This window comes from Helianthus annuus, chromosome 14 (assembly GCF_002127325.2).
Source record: "Helianthus annuus cultivar XRQ/B chromosome 14, HanXRQr2.0-SUNRISE, whole genome shotgun sequence".
In the NCBI taxonomy this organism is placed as follows: Eukaryota; Viridiplantae; Streptophyta; class Magnoliopsida; order Asterales; family Asteraceae; genus Helianthus; species Helianthus annuus.
In genome coordinates this window covers 105647366-105663161 of record NC_035446.2, presented here as the reverse complement: position 1 = coordinate 105663161, position 15796 = coordinate 105647366, and the positions used below count along the sequence as shown (strand labels likewise).

General features: G+C 38.0%; 2 protein-coding genes across 3 annotated transcripts; both read left to right on the top strand.

Moving 5' to 3' along the window:
• The first annotated feature begins 2192 nt into the window (after positions 1 to 2192).
• Positions 2193 to 9067, top strand: LOC110908914 (potassium transporter 11). Of its 2 annotated transcripts, none has more exons than XM_022153912.2 (8): positions 2193 to 2860; positions 3639 to 3864; positions 3964 to 4209; positions 5093 to 5143; positions 5230 to 5490; positions 5930 to 6097; positions 6191 to 6445; positions 7773 to 9067. In XM_022153912.2, exons 1-8 carry the CDS (start codon positions 2723 to 2725, stop codon positions 8816 to 8818), a joined length of 2391 nt encoding a protein of 796 aa, XP_022009604.1. In that variant the 5' UTR covers positions 2193 to 2722; the 3' UTR covers positions 8819 to 9067. The 2 variants fall into 2 exon arrangements, with proteins under 2 accessions (XP_022009604.1, XP_035838533.1); XM_035982640.1 differs by having other exon boundaries at positions 2194 to 2860; positions 4889 to 5143.
• Positions 9068 to 11954: 2887 nt separating this feature from the next.
• Positions 11955 to 12626, top strand: LOC110907073. The gene has a single exon (XM_022152106.1). The coding sequence runs from the start codon at positions 11955 to 11957 to the stop codon at positions 12624 to 12626; it is 672 nt and encodes a 223-aa protein (XP_022007798.1).
• The last annotated feature ends 3170 nt before the right edge of the window (positions 12627 to 15796 follow it).

The window sequence follows — 15796 nt, the reverse complement described above, 5'->3', positions numbered from 1 at the left end:
TTAAGAGTTCATTTACATTTTCTTAGTGCAACTTTTTTAATAAAAGTTGCAAATTTCAATAAAATTTGTAACCATTCAAGAAAAAGGTTGCACTTTTTAGTTACATTTGTAAAATTTTAGTAAAGAAGTTGCATTATATCTTCTAATGCAACATTTATGTTCAACGAAGTTGCATTAGAGTCATATGAAACTCATTTGAAAAAAGTTACTTACAAAAAGTTGCACTAGCCTTATTTTCTAGTAGTGCCAAATCATCCACAACAGTTATAGTCAATATATTATATATGCATCATATATTTACAGCAAAGGTACAACAAACACATCTACCGGCGTTGGAAACAGAATTCCACCCGGAACCCCCTGCCATTCCTCATTAGGACCCGATACTGGATCCTGACGTAGGTCCTGGTCATCTGCACCCTGAACCCAACTGGAATCAAACATAAACAACCCAAAATTCAGGTTTCATACAACTAGAACGACTGGAATCAAACATAAACAGACTTGAAAAATGCAAATTTAAGTCAAATCTTACCGATGACGTGCAACGTGAATAAAATTACAGCGTATTGCCTCATTTGGGAGATGATTGGAGGAAGGTCGCCGCATATCCTGTGTCGCCGGAGTGTTTAGGGGGGGGGAGTGGATTGTGGCTTACAAATGAAGATTGGTGATTAAAATAGTAGCATCATTTTCAAAGTTTTGGGAACTTACCTTTTTTCCCTCCCTGTCAATAAAAGATTTGACGGTCAACTACTGGCCGTTTGGTCAAAGGTTTTAATTGTGAGCAATTGAATACGTCAGGTACTGGAGTGTTGAATTTTTTGAAATGGGGAGTGAACCTGAGAGCAGATGTAAACCTCAGGGACTGAAACTGTACTTTACTCTATTATATAATTATAATAAAAATAAATTTGATCTCATATAAAAGGTTTATAAATTTATAACCATTACATATTAAAAAAGAAGAAAAACTAAAATAAGAAAAAGTAAAAAATTAGATGAAGACCATTACGTCCATCAGCTCGTCTGTTTATAGCTGTCACACGGATCCACACAATATAGCATATGCGGCTTGCTCGTCCGTGACTACCCCGTGCTCATCCATGGGCACCTGTTACAAGACGAATCCACACGCCCAATACTACTCGCGTACATACTAACCAAAACCGATAAAAGTCCTTTTGAAATTTCCTATTTAGTTAAGTATATTACAAATTGGAAACTTACCAAAATGTCCAAAGACTAAAATGACTTGCGAAAATAGTCAACTCATGCCCCCTTAGAACGGGGCATCATGTGTGGGATGAGTCTTTCAAGGGGGACGAGTCTTTCAAGCATGGGATGAGTCTTTCAAGCGAGGCATCATGCACGGAATGCGTCCGGATAATTTCTGAAGCGTTTGACGAGTTTTCCGGCGAGTTTCAGGTTTCCAGTGATGAAATCTAAAGACACTGTTAAACAAGAAAACGAAGAACTAGAACAATGGAAGAGAATTATCATTACTACAAGATAATCATCATCAACCGGAAGTTCAAGATCACCGAACGTAAGCCACCGCCGGACGTCACCGACACCTTAAGTTCCTGCACCGACGAAGACTCCCAGATGTTGCCGGATCACTTCCGACGGTTTTTAATCGAGTTTCAGCGACAGAACATACCACAATCGACGACTCTAAGCGGTTAATGGAGCTAGTTCTTCACCGATTATGACCTAACTTTACTCTCTGCTCTTTCACTCTTGATGATTTCTTCAAATACCTCTTCCTTGATGACCTCAACGGCCCCATCCCATTCACCAAGAAACCTGCATAATCTTTTCGTCGACCCGACTTCATATTTCATCGCTGGAAACCTGCAACTCGTCGGACGCTTCAGAAATTCTCCGGACGCATCCTGTGGCCATGTGTCCACTTTTATTGGGTTTCGCTTGAAAGACTCATCCCATGCTTAAAAGACTCATCCCACACATGATGTCCTGTTCTAAGGGGCATGAGCTAGCTATTTTCACAAGTCATTTTAGTCTTTGACTATTTTAGTAATTTTCCCATTACAAATCAAGTTGTTTCTTCTTGATTTCATGCCTAATTTAATATTAATAACACGATCATGATCTATAAATCGTCAGAACCCCAACAATATTCAAAAAAATTAAATCTTTGTGACGTTTCATCGTTTACCAACGTGCCACCATTGAAAGCGATTTGCGACCACTTCTTCTCTCTTCTCTCTCTCTCTAGAATAACAACAACAGCAAACCCATTATTGCTTCTCTTGAATAACAGCAAAACAAAATTGTCCACCCCAACTTCACTCACAAACAAGTTTCTTGAAAACCCTTTATAATGATATAATCCCTCTATATATTCCTTCTCTTTTGTGGATGACATCCATTGGGTCTAAAACAAAAAACCCATTAAAAAAAATTGTTCCTTTCGAATTAAAGAGTTAGAAGATAAGTGAAAAGCTGGTTATTTTTGGTCATTTTGGGGGAATTTGTGCAATTCTGATGTTGTGAGGTGGTGGGCCCAGTTGGGATAGTGTCAAGATTTGATCTTTTTTGGTGGGTTTTATTCTTTTTGATAGATTGAGAATCATTGAATCAACATCAGGTGGATTAGGGGTTTATGTAGATGGTTATTATAGTTCTTGATTGATGCTGTTTTATATATTGATTGAATCTAGAGTAGACAAAGAGGTTTTGGAAAGGGTATCTGAGTATGGTGAGTGATATGGATATGGAAATGGATATGAGTGGAGAAGATGAGTCAAAAGGAGGCATGTGGGCTTTGGAGCAGAAGATTGACCAGCCTATGGATGAAGAAGCTGGTAGGCTCAAAAATATGTATAGAGAAAAGGTAACTTTTTTTTTTATAGATTCTTTGCACTTTTTCCAGATTTTGTTAATGGTGTGTCTTCTTTTTGTTTGTATAGTGTTTGTCTTGATTTGGGTCAAACATGTTTGACAAAGGGAAATTTGTTCATTAAATGCAATATATGTAACTCTGTGTGTTTGTCTTGACTAGGGTCAAAGTTATTTGAGAAAGGTAATTTGTTTATTAAATGCAATCTGTAAGTGTGTGTGTGTGTTTGGCTTGATTAGGATTAAACTCATTTGATAAAAAGGCAATTTGTTCTTCAGGTGCAATCTGTAAGTAAGTGTGTGTGTGTGTGTGTTTGTCTTGATTAGGGTCAACTGTTTTGAAAACAATAATTTATTCATCAACTTCAGCTGTAAGTTTGTGTGTGTGATCTTGATTGGGGTCAATTTTATTTGGAAAATAGAAGTATTTGATCGGGGATTTATTCATGTTAAATCATTTGAATCCCGATTGTGGTAATTGTATGTTTGTTGACTCAGTACCGGTATTCTGGTTGACTAAACTGATCAAGAAACTGTGAGGTGTGCTTAAAACTGATCATTTACTCATTGCAGTTTGCATACTTTCATTTATTCATTGAGTTTGACTACTTTGCTGAAATGATGATATTTAAGCCTAGCAAAACAGTTGGGTCGGGTCAACTAATGGGTCAAACGGGTCGTTTTAAAAGAAACTAAAAAGTTTAAAGTTATTATCTTTTTATGGTGTTATTATGTTCTAAGGGAGTTTTGCTGAAAATCATTATTCAATGCAGAAATTCTCTGCGCTTTTGCTTCTTCAACTTTCATTTCAAAGTCTTGGAGTTGTCTACGGAGATTTGGGAACGTCTCCATTGTATGTATTTTACAATACTTTTCCCGATAAAATCACCGATACAGAAGACATTGTCGGTGCACTTTCCTTGATCATTTACTCTCTTACCCTTGTACCGCTCATCAAATATGTGTTCATCGTATGTCGCGCAAATGACAATGGTCAAGGTACGTATTTTATTCAATATAATATATGCAATCAAGTATCAGTGAATATTACTTTTTTTTTTATTAAAACTGGATTCTTGAATTGTGTTTGATATGCAGGTGGAACTTTTGCTCTTTACTCATTATTGTGTCGGCATGCAAAAGTTAATACAATTCCAAACCAACATAAAACCGATGAGGAGTTGACAACTTATAGTCGAAGCACAATTCACGAGAAATCATTTGCTGCAAAAACGAGGAGGTGGTTGGAAGGAGACGCGTTTAAAAAGAACGTACTTCTTTTACTTGTCCTAGTTGGCACTTGCATGGCGGTCGGAGATGGAATTCTAACTCCTGCTATTTCAGGTAAACTTGAAAACTCGTCTTAGATGTGTTTGGAATCCAAACTTTGGATGTTCTGCGTTTTGCAAATGATTATGTGATGTAGAGTGAATAGAATCATTTAAACCTTGAAGGGGGTGGCGCAGTGGTACGCTTGGAGTGCAAACGAGCCGCACGGCTCGTGAGCTGCTGGAGATCGGCTCGAGAAAAAGCTCGAAACGAGCTGAGCCTTATCGTGCCTGAGCCGAGCTTGAGCCTAAAATAAAGCTCGTTTATTTATCGATCCTGAGCTCGAGCCTAGCATGTGAAGCTCGTTAGGCTCGTTGAGCCTTAGTGTAATATTAGTTTCTATTAATATTTAATGACATTCACCCCTTATTTAAAGTTGTCTAGTAAACGAGCCGAGCTTATTTAAACTTATTTACGAGCCGAGCCCGAACCTAAAAATAAGCTTGTTTAGTAAACGAGCCCGAGCTTCACTTATCAAGCTCGCGAGCCTAAACGAGTATATTAATTAATATATAATAAACGAGCCGAGCTCGAGTTTGGTCAAGCTTGGGCTCGGCTCGTTTGCACCCCATGAGTCCCTCTAGTTGAGGTCTTAGGTTCGAATCCAGCTTCCATTGGTTTTCTACCTTTTAACCCTCTTGAAGGCCACCTGCCCAGCGTAAGCTGTGTTTAACCTGATCCCATTGGTTAGCAGGGTGTTGGTGGGGCCCCTGGTCCCGTGAGTTTGCCGGTAACAGGTTCTCACTTCTCACGATGACCCAAATTAGGTTAAAAAAAGGGTGATTAGTAAGTTTATCTTACCCATCAGTAATGAATTTTGTTGCACCTAATATGAAACTAGTTATCCAAATTTTGTATACATTATGATATATCTGACCGAATTGGCCATTTATACCAGTTTTATCGGCTTCTGGTGGCATCAAGATAGACCACCCTGGGATGAGTACCGGTATGTCTCCGATCCTGTGTATTCGGCTCTTTGCTTTGAAATATGGTGGATTTTTTTATGTTTCTATAATTTATCGTTTGTTGCAGATGTTGTTGTAGTTGTTGCGGTTGTGATACTAGTCGGTTTGTTTAGCCTACAGCATTATGGTGTTGATAAAGTTGGATGGCTCTTTGCTCCAATTGTGTTACTTTGGTTTCTTTTAATAGGAGGAATCGGAATATTTAATATCTGGAAACACGACAGTGGGGTGCTACGCGCTTTTTCACCCGTTTATATATTTCGATACTTCAAACGAAGAGGAAAAAAAGGTTGGACGTCACTTGGTGGGATCATGCTCAGTATAACAGGTCATCATCATCATCATCTTTCTCTATCTCTAAATGTAGAGTAAGGTACACGGATTGTCCCTGTGGTTTACCAAAATTTTGGATTTGGTCCCTAACTTTCCAAAAGTAAATGGATGGTCCCTGTGGTTTGCACTTTGTAACGCATTTAGTCCCCAACCAACAATACTTTCAACAGGTCTAAGTTAGGGGACTAAATGCGTTACAAAGTGCAAACCACACGGACCATCCACGTGACTTTTGTCAAAGTTGGGGACTAAATGCGTTACGAAGTGCAAACCACAGGGACCATCCGTGCACTTTTGGAAAGCGGGGGACCAAATCCAAAATTTTGTTAAACCACAGGGACCATCCGTGTACTTTACTCCTAAATGTAAATGTATATACATGCATACATGTGTCATTATCGAAGTTTTACTTATAATTACTAAAATCATTGCAGGGACGGAGGCACTATTTGCTGACCTGGCACATTTTCCAGTGTCGGCAATCCAGCTGGCATTTACGGTTGTTGTATTTCCGTGCCTTCTTCTAGCTTATTCTGGACAAGCAGCGTACCTCATGAACAATAAGGATCATGCGTCAGATGCGTTTTACCGCTCTATCCCAGGTTCATATTGCCAAATTATGTAGTATTTGAAAAATAAAGATATCGTTTTTACATGATTATATTTATACTCATGAATACCGTATTACCTTGCAGACGGTATATACTGGCCGATGTTTATTATTGCTACACTAGCTGCTATTGTTGCAAGTCAGGCAACTATTTCCGCAACGTTTTCGATAATAAAGCAGGCAAATGCGCTTGGTTGTTTTCCAAGAGTGAAGGTTATTCATACGTCAAGTAAATTTCTTGGGCAGATATATATTCCAGATATTAATTGGATCCTTATGATTCTTTGCATTGTTGTGACTGCTGGATTCAAAAATCAAAGTCAAATCGGCAACGCATATGGTGAGTATATGTTTTATTGTGTTAATAATTTTTGAGGTAGCAAGATTGATAGGTTGGTTAATATAGGTCAAACGGGTTTGTGCTGAAACTAGGGGTGTCAATTGTGTCGGATTGGCGGGTTATGGGTTGACAGTTTGGCGGGTTAAAATGTGCAACCTGAACCCAACTGGTATTATTATTCATGTCAAAGATCTCAACCCTAACCCACACGCACACAAATTCGGGTCAACCCGAACACGACATGAGTCATACATGTTGACGAGTTATAATTGTTGGGTTGTGAAATGAGTAATATGTTTTGGAAAATATTGAAAATCTTAAAAATTGATTGGAAATTGCAAGTGTATGTTCAGAAAAATGGAAAACGGAAAAAAGAATTATAAAATTTTATTTTTAAAAACTGAAACGGGTTAACGGGTCAACCTGTTTTTATGTGGGTCAACCCAAATCCGACCTGTTTTTAAAACAGGTCAACCCAAACCCGACCCGTTTTAAAAAAACAGGCTGTGTTAACCGACCCAAAACTTGTTTTTTTTGGGCCAAGTTCGGGTTGGACTTCGGGTCGTGTCAGGAATTGCCACCCCTTGTTGAAACTAGGGGTATTGAACGGGTCGTGTTAGTGGGTTGACGGGACGGGTCGGGTCGAACTTGACACGAACCCGAAAATCGTGTCAAACACGCAAACTCGAACATGACATGAATATCAGTGGGTTGACATGAACACGACGGTTCAGCCCTAATTTTTCTTAATTTTTGTGTCTTTAGTGCTCTAAAATAACAAATTTACAACAAAATATACAAATGTATATAAAACAATCCCAATTAGATTATAAGAATAGATGTCAATTCTTCTTTAAAGTTTAAACTAAAATTTTGCATATAATACGCAACCACTTTACGTTATGACATAAAAACACATTTTAAAAAAGTAAATGGGTTTAACCCATGAACCCGCCAGGTCAACCCGAACCCAACCCGTTTAGCTAAACGTGTTATGGGTTCGCCCGAAATTGACCCAAACCTGTTTAGACTAAACCCAAACCCGTAAATTTCTTGTTTGGTTAGTATCGTTTATAAATTCACACCCCTAGTTGAAACGGGTCAAATTGACTGAGTTGGATCGGGTGAATGGCAACCACTTAGAAGGTTGTATTATGATTACATTTTGCTAAAATTTTTGGGTTGACCCAGCCTGCATGTTTTGACCCATACACAAGTTTCCCGTTTTGACCCATTGCCCACCCGTTTTCCCACACGTGGATCAGTGTAAACTACTTTTGCTAGCAATTTAATAGCCATTAACATCATGTATTCTACGTGTTAACAGGGACAGCAGTCGTTATAGTCATGCTAGCAACAACTTTCCTCATGATACTAATCATGTTATTAGTCTGGCGATGTCACTGGATCCTCGTCTTCATATTCGCCGCCTTATCCCTAATCGTTGAACTCACTTACTTCTCCGCCGTTCTTTTTAAGGTTGATCAAGGTGGGTGGGTCCCACTTGTCATAGCCGCCGTCTTCCTTTTCATCATGTACGTTTGGCATTACGGCACAGTCAAACGTTACGAGTTTGAAATGCATAGTAAAATCTCAATGGCATGGATTCTTGGTCTCGGTCCAAGTTTAGGGCTTGTTCGTGTCCCGGGAATCGGGCTAGTTTACACCGAGCTCGCTAGTGGGGTCCCACATATCTTTTCACATTTCATCACTAATCTACCCGCAATTCATTCAGTGGTGGTCTTCGTGTGCGTAAAATACCTCCCGGTTTACACCGTCCCCGAAGACGAAAGATTTCTCGTAAAACGAATCGGGCCCAAGAACTTTCACATGTTTAGATGCGTTGCAAGGTACGGTTACAAGGATCTTCATAAAAAAGACGAGGACTTTGAAAAGAAACTATTCGATAATCTGTTCATGTTTGTGAGACTCGAGTCAATGATGGAAGGCGGGTCTGACTCGGATGATTATAGCTTATACGGTCAACAAACTCAGGGTTCTAAAGATTTATTGCTATCCGATACCAACAATAATACGTTTTCTTCGGTTGTTGACCTCACGATTTCATCGTGTGACTCTATAGTGCCTGCTAAATCACCGTTACATGTTAGAACTTCCGGGACGTCATCTGGGCAGGTAAGTAGTCAAAGAGAGGTTGATGAAATGGAGTTCTTGACAACGTGTAGAGATGCGGGGGTGGTGCATATAATGGGGAACACGGTAGTGAGAGCGCGACGGGATTCGTCTCTCTATAAGAAGTTGAGTATCGATTATGTTTACGCGTTTTTGAGGAAGATTTGCAGGGAGCATAGTGTGATCTTTAATGTTCCTCATGAGAGCCTTTTGAATGTTGGGCAGGTGTTTTATGTGTAAATTATAGTATTGATTGTTTATTGATGGTTATAGTACTTTGTTCTTGTAGCAAGGTCGAACGCGATATATTATACGTATATTAAACGTGTGTCGGTATGTCGGTATGTTAATATAGCCTCTCTACCTGTATATTTACATTGATGAATCGTTTACTTGGGTGTGTGAAACGTATTGTATAGAATTCATTAGGGATTGTAGAAACGGATGCAGGGAGAATCTAAATGGAAAAGATCAAGATTATCTTTTAAACGGAGAAGAACAAGTTTATCTTTTATTTATTATTTGAATTATATTTACCATGTTTATCTTTTAGTTATTTAGTATAAGTAGGGCATCTATGATTTCTTGTTTAATTTGTTTTTGATTGAATTGTAATTGATAAGAACTTTGTTCTTGAACCATTCGGTTCGTTTTATCGTCTTTGATTAATTAATTGTTCTTGAGCGATTTGATTGCGTGAGAAACTCCATCAGAAACAAAAGGCAAACCTAAACAGTTGTACATGTTAGTTTAGTTGTAATACATAAGACGGTTATGTAAAAATGTAGATTAAGCTCAGTCGCTCTCCCGGCCAGGTTTAAGCTCGGCCGCTTGACTAGGTTTTGTATGAACACCCATTGCGTCAGATCCAACGATTTTTGGTGCTAATTTTTAAGGTCTGCCCAGTTCACTCGAGCTTCGATAAAGTCGATATCTTCCGGTGACGGCTTGGCGGTGACAGTCCGAGACATCTTCCAGGTGCAACCGACCATAACTATAACTACACATATTATTCAAGATTTGTTTTAGTATAAATAATGATTTTTATGGTAGCCTTTTAAATAGAGGTTAACTTACATATTTTGCTTTACGTGCTCGTAGACTAATTTTGTGCTCTCACATGCTAATAGTGCTTTTTGATTCATCCACATAGTGTGTGCATTTAAACTTATAGACTTTGACTGCTCATTGGTTTTATTATTATTATTATTTTTTTTTGGGTGCTCATATTACAGTCTATGTCTATGTTCTTTTGTTGCTTAGTGCACTGTCATTGTATGAACATTGTTTCTCTTTGTTTTTTGTTGCAATCATAGATAGCAGAAGACATGATTTTTCTTTAAGATCGTGTCCAAGGACGAGAGGTGCATGCAAGGGAATTAATAGGGGGTATCATTTGCGTTTGCGTGTGGCCTCTTAGAATGTAGGAACCCTAAGTGGTAAATTGTTGGAGGTGGTAGATGCACTCAAAAGACATAGGGTAGATATTGCATGCCTTCAAGAGAATAAGTGAAAGGGGGCCTAAAGGGGATGAGCGCAATGGATACAAGTTATTGTATGTGGGGTCTCATGGTACAAAAATTGGGGTAGGCTTTCTAGTGGCTACAATTTTTTACAAAAATGTGGTTGAGGAGATCCGACACAACGATATGATTATAGTGTTGAGCTTAGTACTTGGACAAGAAGTAGTGGTCGTGGTTTGCGCTTACGCACCATAAGTGGGACTAGGGGACCAGGAAAAGAGAGATTTTTGGGATTGTTTGGACGTTGTTGTGAGGGCCATACCGGGAGGAGAGTATTTGTATAGGAGGTGATTTTAATGGCAACATTGGTAAAGATAACGATGGTTTTCAGTTGGTACATGGAGGTTTTGGGTATGGTGATAGGAACGAGTCAGGTATGGATCTTCTAGACTTTGCGGTTGCCCACGACCTAGGTATTATCAACTCGTTTTTAAGAAGAGAGAATCGCAGTTAATTACTTTTAGTAGTGGAGGACATAACACACAAATCGACTATCTTTTGACTAGGCGAGGATACCGACAATGGTGGAGGAATTGTAAGGTTATACCCGGGGAGAAAGTAGTGGCTCAGCATCGTTTACTGGTTTCAGATTTAGAGATTTAGTCATGAGAGGTAAGTTAACTAACGGGTTGAGGAAAATGCGACCTATGATCCGATGGGGAAACTTGAAGGGCGACAAATTGGAGTGTTCAAAAATAAGGTCATCTTAATGACATCGGCTGCGTTGGAGGAGGACGCAAATCGGATGCTATGGCAACCACAATTACTCATGTGGCGAAAGAGGCTTTAAGGGTCACATCAGGAAAAACAAATGGACATAAGGAGTCTTGGTGGTGGAGTGAGGAAGTGCAAACCAAAATAAGAGATAAGCAAAGGAGTTTTAGGGATCTTTTGACATGCACGAAAGAGGAGGAGCGTGTGAGATTGAGGGAGAGATACAAAAAGGCTAAAAGGGAGGCGAAGAAGGCAGTGACGGAGGCAAAGAACACAGCTTATAAGGAGATGTATAAACGCCTGGAAACAAAAGAGCGACAACATGATATGTTTAAGATTGCCAAATCCAGGGAGCGTAGAAGGCAGGATCTAGGAGTAGTAAAGTATATTAAGGGCGAGGATGGGAGGGTTCTAGTCAGGGAACAGAACATTAAGTTGAGATGGCAAACCTACTTTCACAATCTCTTCAACGGCGAGAAGACTGACCAATGGCAAAACGACTTCCATGCTACTCAAAGGCGACCACAGAATAAATGCTATTGTCGGCGGATCACATAGGGAGAGGTGAGGGCAGCACTTAGGAAGATGGGAAGGGATAAGGCAGTAGGTACGGACAACATCCCGATTGAGGTGTGGAAGTGTTTGGGAGATTAAGGAACTCGGTGGCTAACTAATTTGTTCAATCTTATTTTTAAATATGGAAGAATGCCAGATCAATGGAGGAGTAGTGTTGTAGTGCCTTTATATAAGAACAAAGGAGATGCTCAATGTTGTGGGAATTACAGAGGGATTAAGTTGCTAAGTCACATTATGAAGTTATGGGAGAGGGTAATTAAGACTAGACTTAGAAAAGAAACTCAGGTTACGGTGAACCTATTTGGTTTCAAGCCAGGGTGGCCAACTACGGAAGCGATACACATTATACGAAGGTTGATGGAAAATTATAAGGAGAAGAAACGAGATCTACATATGGTGTTCATTGACCTTGAAAAAGCATACGATAGTGTGCCGCGTAGATTGATTTGGGATAGTTTAGAGGGTAGAGACGTTCCTATGAGGTATATAGACATGGTTAAGGATATGTATGTTAGGACTAAAACTAGTGTTCGTGCGCCCTAGGAGATACTGATTTCTTCCCTATGGAGGTAGGACTCTACCAAGGGTCTGCATTGAGTCTGTTTCTTTTTGCGGTTGTGTTGGATGAGCTGTCAAAGTCAATTCAGGGGATTGTTCTATGGTGCTTGCTTTTTGCGGATGATATTGTGTTACTTGCGGAGAGTAAACATAGCCTAAATGCAAAGCTAGAGGAGTGGCGAGCAGCTTTGGAGGGAAAAGGTTTAAAGATAAGTCGTTCTAAAATCGAGTACCTTTATTGTGATTTCAGTGGTGCAGGCGACGGAGAGGACAGTCGGATCAACATAGAGGGCCAAGTGGTCCTGCATGAAACCAAGTTCAAATATCTAGGGTCGTTTGTACAAAGTGATGGGGAGATAGATAGCGACGTAGCCCATCGCGTCCAAGTTGGATGGTGTAAGTGGAAAGTAGCTAGTGGTGTATTGTGCGATAAGAGGTTCCCGGTTAAACTAAAGGGGAAGTTTTATAGGGTTGCAATTAGACCGGCCATGTTATATGGAACAGACTATTGGGCTATTAAGAAGTTGCAGGCGCGTAAGCTGGAGGTAGCAGAGATGGGGATGTTGAGGTGGATGTGTGGACACACTAGGCTAGACAAGATAAGAAATAAGGTTTTTAGGGATAGAATAGGGGTAGCTAGTATATCCGATAAAATAAGGGAGGGGAAGTTGAGATAGTTTGGGCATGTTAGGAGGAGACAAATGACAACCACGGTTAGAAGCGTAGAAAATCTCAATGTGGAGCAGAGAAGGAGTAGAGGTGGGCCAAAGCTAACGTGGGAGGAGCGGATTAGACAGGCTTTGCTAGAATTGCACCTCTCTAAGGACATGGTCCATGATAGGAGTTCGTGGAGACATAGGATTAAGGTTAAGGACTTTTAGGACGATAGTTTTGTTTAACATTAAACTTGTTCTTTAGGAGCTTAGGATGTTTGATGAGCTTTGGGGGCCTTTGCATGTTTTTGCCTGTCTGTGTGTTTTATGTTGTGTTGTATTTCACTAATTATCTATTTGGTAGCCTGCTAAAAATATCTTTAGTGCACTATGTTTATGTTGTTTTTAGTAGCTATGTGTCTTGTGTGTTTGGATGTATCTTTGATGTCTGGATATGGCGTTGGAGCTGGGGGTCTCATCGGAAGCAGCCTCTTTATCCCTTGGGATAGAGGTAAGACTTGCATACATCTCACCCTCCCCAGACCCTACCGATAGCTTTGCTATAAGTGAAGATTTACTGGGTACGATTGTTGTTGTTGTTGGTTATAGAACCACATAATGTATCTCTTCCACTTTATTTGATGAAAATCATACCCGTGTTTATGCGTTATATGCATTTAAGTAGAAGATTAAACATTTGTACATATTACGTACATATTACTTTAGTTGTAATATATGAGATGGTTATGTAACCACATAATATATCTCTTACACTATATTTGATTGACATGATACTCGTGATTATGCATTTAAATGGGAGATTTATTGGTTAATCTAATAATAAATATATATTTTTTGTGACAAACAAATAAGTTGCTTTTCAAGAGATATCGAAGAATAAAATAACATGACATGGGGATGGCATGATTGATATTTATACTACAATGTTTTTAGCTTCAAATGTATTACTTTGTCATCACCGGACCAAAAGAACCCAATGTAACCACGTTTGTTTTATATTATTTATAAAAATTATTATGTTGGCTTAAAAGTAAACTTCGAGGATATATTGATTTCATTCTGCAAAAAGTCAATTTACTCGACATATTGAAATGCTCACACTATGTATATAAAAGATTATATGGTTCAACATGTTTGAAACTTTATTGTTGTAAAATGGTATATACATGGTAATAAAAAGTGATTCATATACATAAAAATAATTATTTTTAAACCTCAAGAAAAATAAGATGATCCAATTATCTTTATTCTTGTTGGCCATGTGATGCAAACAACCATACTAGATTACTAGGTACAATTTAACATACACTCAGTCTATCGGTGGAGTTTGAGAGGGTGAGATGTAGACAAGTTTTATATCTGACACAAGGGATAGAAATGTTGCGTCGAGTGAGCATGTGTACAAATTTCCCACACCAGGTGGACTCATGAATTATTTTGTGGGGTGCGAACTAGGGTTTTAACCAAACTTTCAAGGGGTGCGATGGAGATTTTGCCTATAAAATTTATTAAATTTCTTTTTTCAATGGGTGCGCCCGCCCACCCAACCCATCACCTAGCTCCGCCCATGCCACCTACACAAGCAGCAATAAAGAAATTGTCAAGTCCATCATGATATTGCACAAGTGATTACTAGGAACTACGAAAGCTATTGCATGAAGGAGATTCGCAACTCAAGACACAATAAGTGCAGCCATAAATTAACCTACACAACGTTATATGATGGTGTGTTCAAATGTTCATATGAAGAGCAAATATTGATTCTAGGGTTGTAAACAAACATAAGAAACATGAATAATATCTTGTTTGTATTCGTTCATTTAAGTTTAACCACACAAATGGACGTTCATGAACACTTCAATAAAGAGATTTTCTTGTTTGCGTTCACTACTTTAAAAAAAATATAGATATTCCTTCGTGTTCGTTAGTTTGAAAACGAATGAATATCAATGAAAATACATAAATATATGTAAGTGTTTAAAAATCGCCTATCATGAGAAAATATCAAACTTAAAACATACACAAAACAAAATTTCTTGAGTTAATTGCCAAAATCGTCCCTGAGGTTTGGGCACGTTTACCATTTTTGTCCAAAATGACCCTTTTGTACCAAATTGCCCCCAACGTTTGTAACTTTTTGCCATTTTCATCCAAACCACCAACTTAGTTTATTTTTTCTGTTAAGTTAAGGATATTTGGATGAAACTGACAAATATTAAACCACAGGGACGATTTTGGCAATTTACTCAAACCCTTTTTAATTTATTTTATTTAATTATTTTTGTTACATATATAATAAAAAGAATATACATGGAGTTTTTAGAAAAAAAAAATAATAGTTTTGTCACATAATTTTTACAAATTTTCATCCAAATCACTAATTCACTTTATTTTTTCTGTTAAGGTGAAGGATGTTTTAAATTTTATAAATTAAGACATAAATTAATTTACAGCTTCTTTATACAATTCAGTTTTATAAAGAGAAAACGTCATTGGTGTGCAACACATAACAATCGATTACAACTTTTAGTATTTATCAGTTGTAGACATAGAAAAAAATTGTAAAACGTTACATATTTTCTAAATGCGTTGAGCACCTAGGAAATATGTTGGTAGAAATAAAATATTTATTTAATTAAGATTATGAGGGTAACTAACTAATACTTATTCCGAGTGGCTTGAGTAAAGAAACTTTTGGTTCATAGCATTATAATTACAATTTGGTGGGTAATTTTAAGGTTTGGTAACGATACATTGTTTGATAGAGGGGGGGGGGGGGCATTGGCTTCTGTTTTTCCTTAGGAGCGAATTTAAAAGAGTAGAAGATGAATTACAAACTTGGTACATATGATAAGATTTTTTTTATTTGACCTTTTTCAATAAGGTCACCAGCATTTTAGTTTTATAAAATTTAGAGGTTTAAGTAGATTTTATTTTTATAAAACTGATCTATATAAAAAAAATTAGAAATTAATTTCTGTCTTAGTTTATAAACATCCTTCGCCTTAATAGAAAAATTAACTTAGTTAAGTGGTTGAATGAAAATTTATAAAAATTATGTGACAAAGCTATTATTTTTTTTCATTTAAAAATTGCATGTATATTCTTTTTTATTATATATGTAACAAAATTAATTAAATAAAAGAAATTTAAAAGAGTTTGAGTAAGTTGCC

What these genes read in the sequence shown, in the direction of transcription:
- LOC110907073 (XM_022152106.1), top strand. Translation starts at nt 11,955, where the DNA reads ATGGAGGTAGGACTCTACCAAGGGTCTGCATTGAGTCTGTTTCTTTTT.
- LOC110908914 (XM_022153912.2), top strand. Translation starts at nt 2,723, where the DNA reads ATGGTGAGTGATATGGATATGGAAATGGATATGAGTGGAGAAGATGAG. An exon ending in CGCAAATGACAATGGTCAAG is followed by an intron (nt 3,865 to 3,963) that starts GTACGTATTTTA and finishes TTTGATATGCAG; the next exon opens with GTGGAACTTTTGCTCTTTAC. An exon ending in TCAAATCGGCAACGCATATG is followed by an intron (nt 6,446 to 7,772) that starts GTGAGTATATGT and finishes ACGTGTTAACAG; the next exon opens with GGACAGCAGTCGTTATAGTC.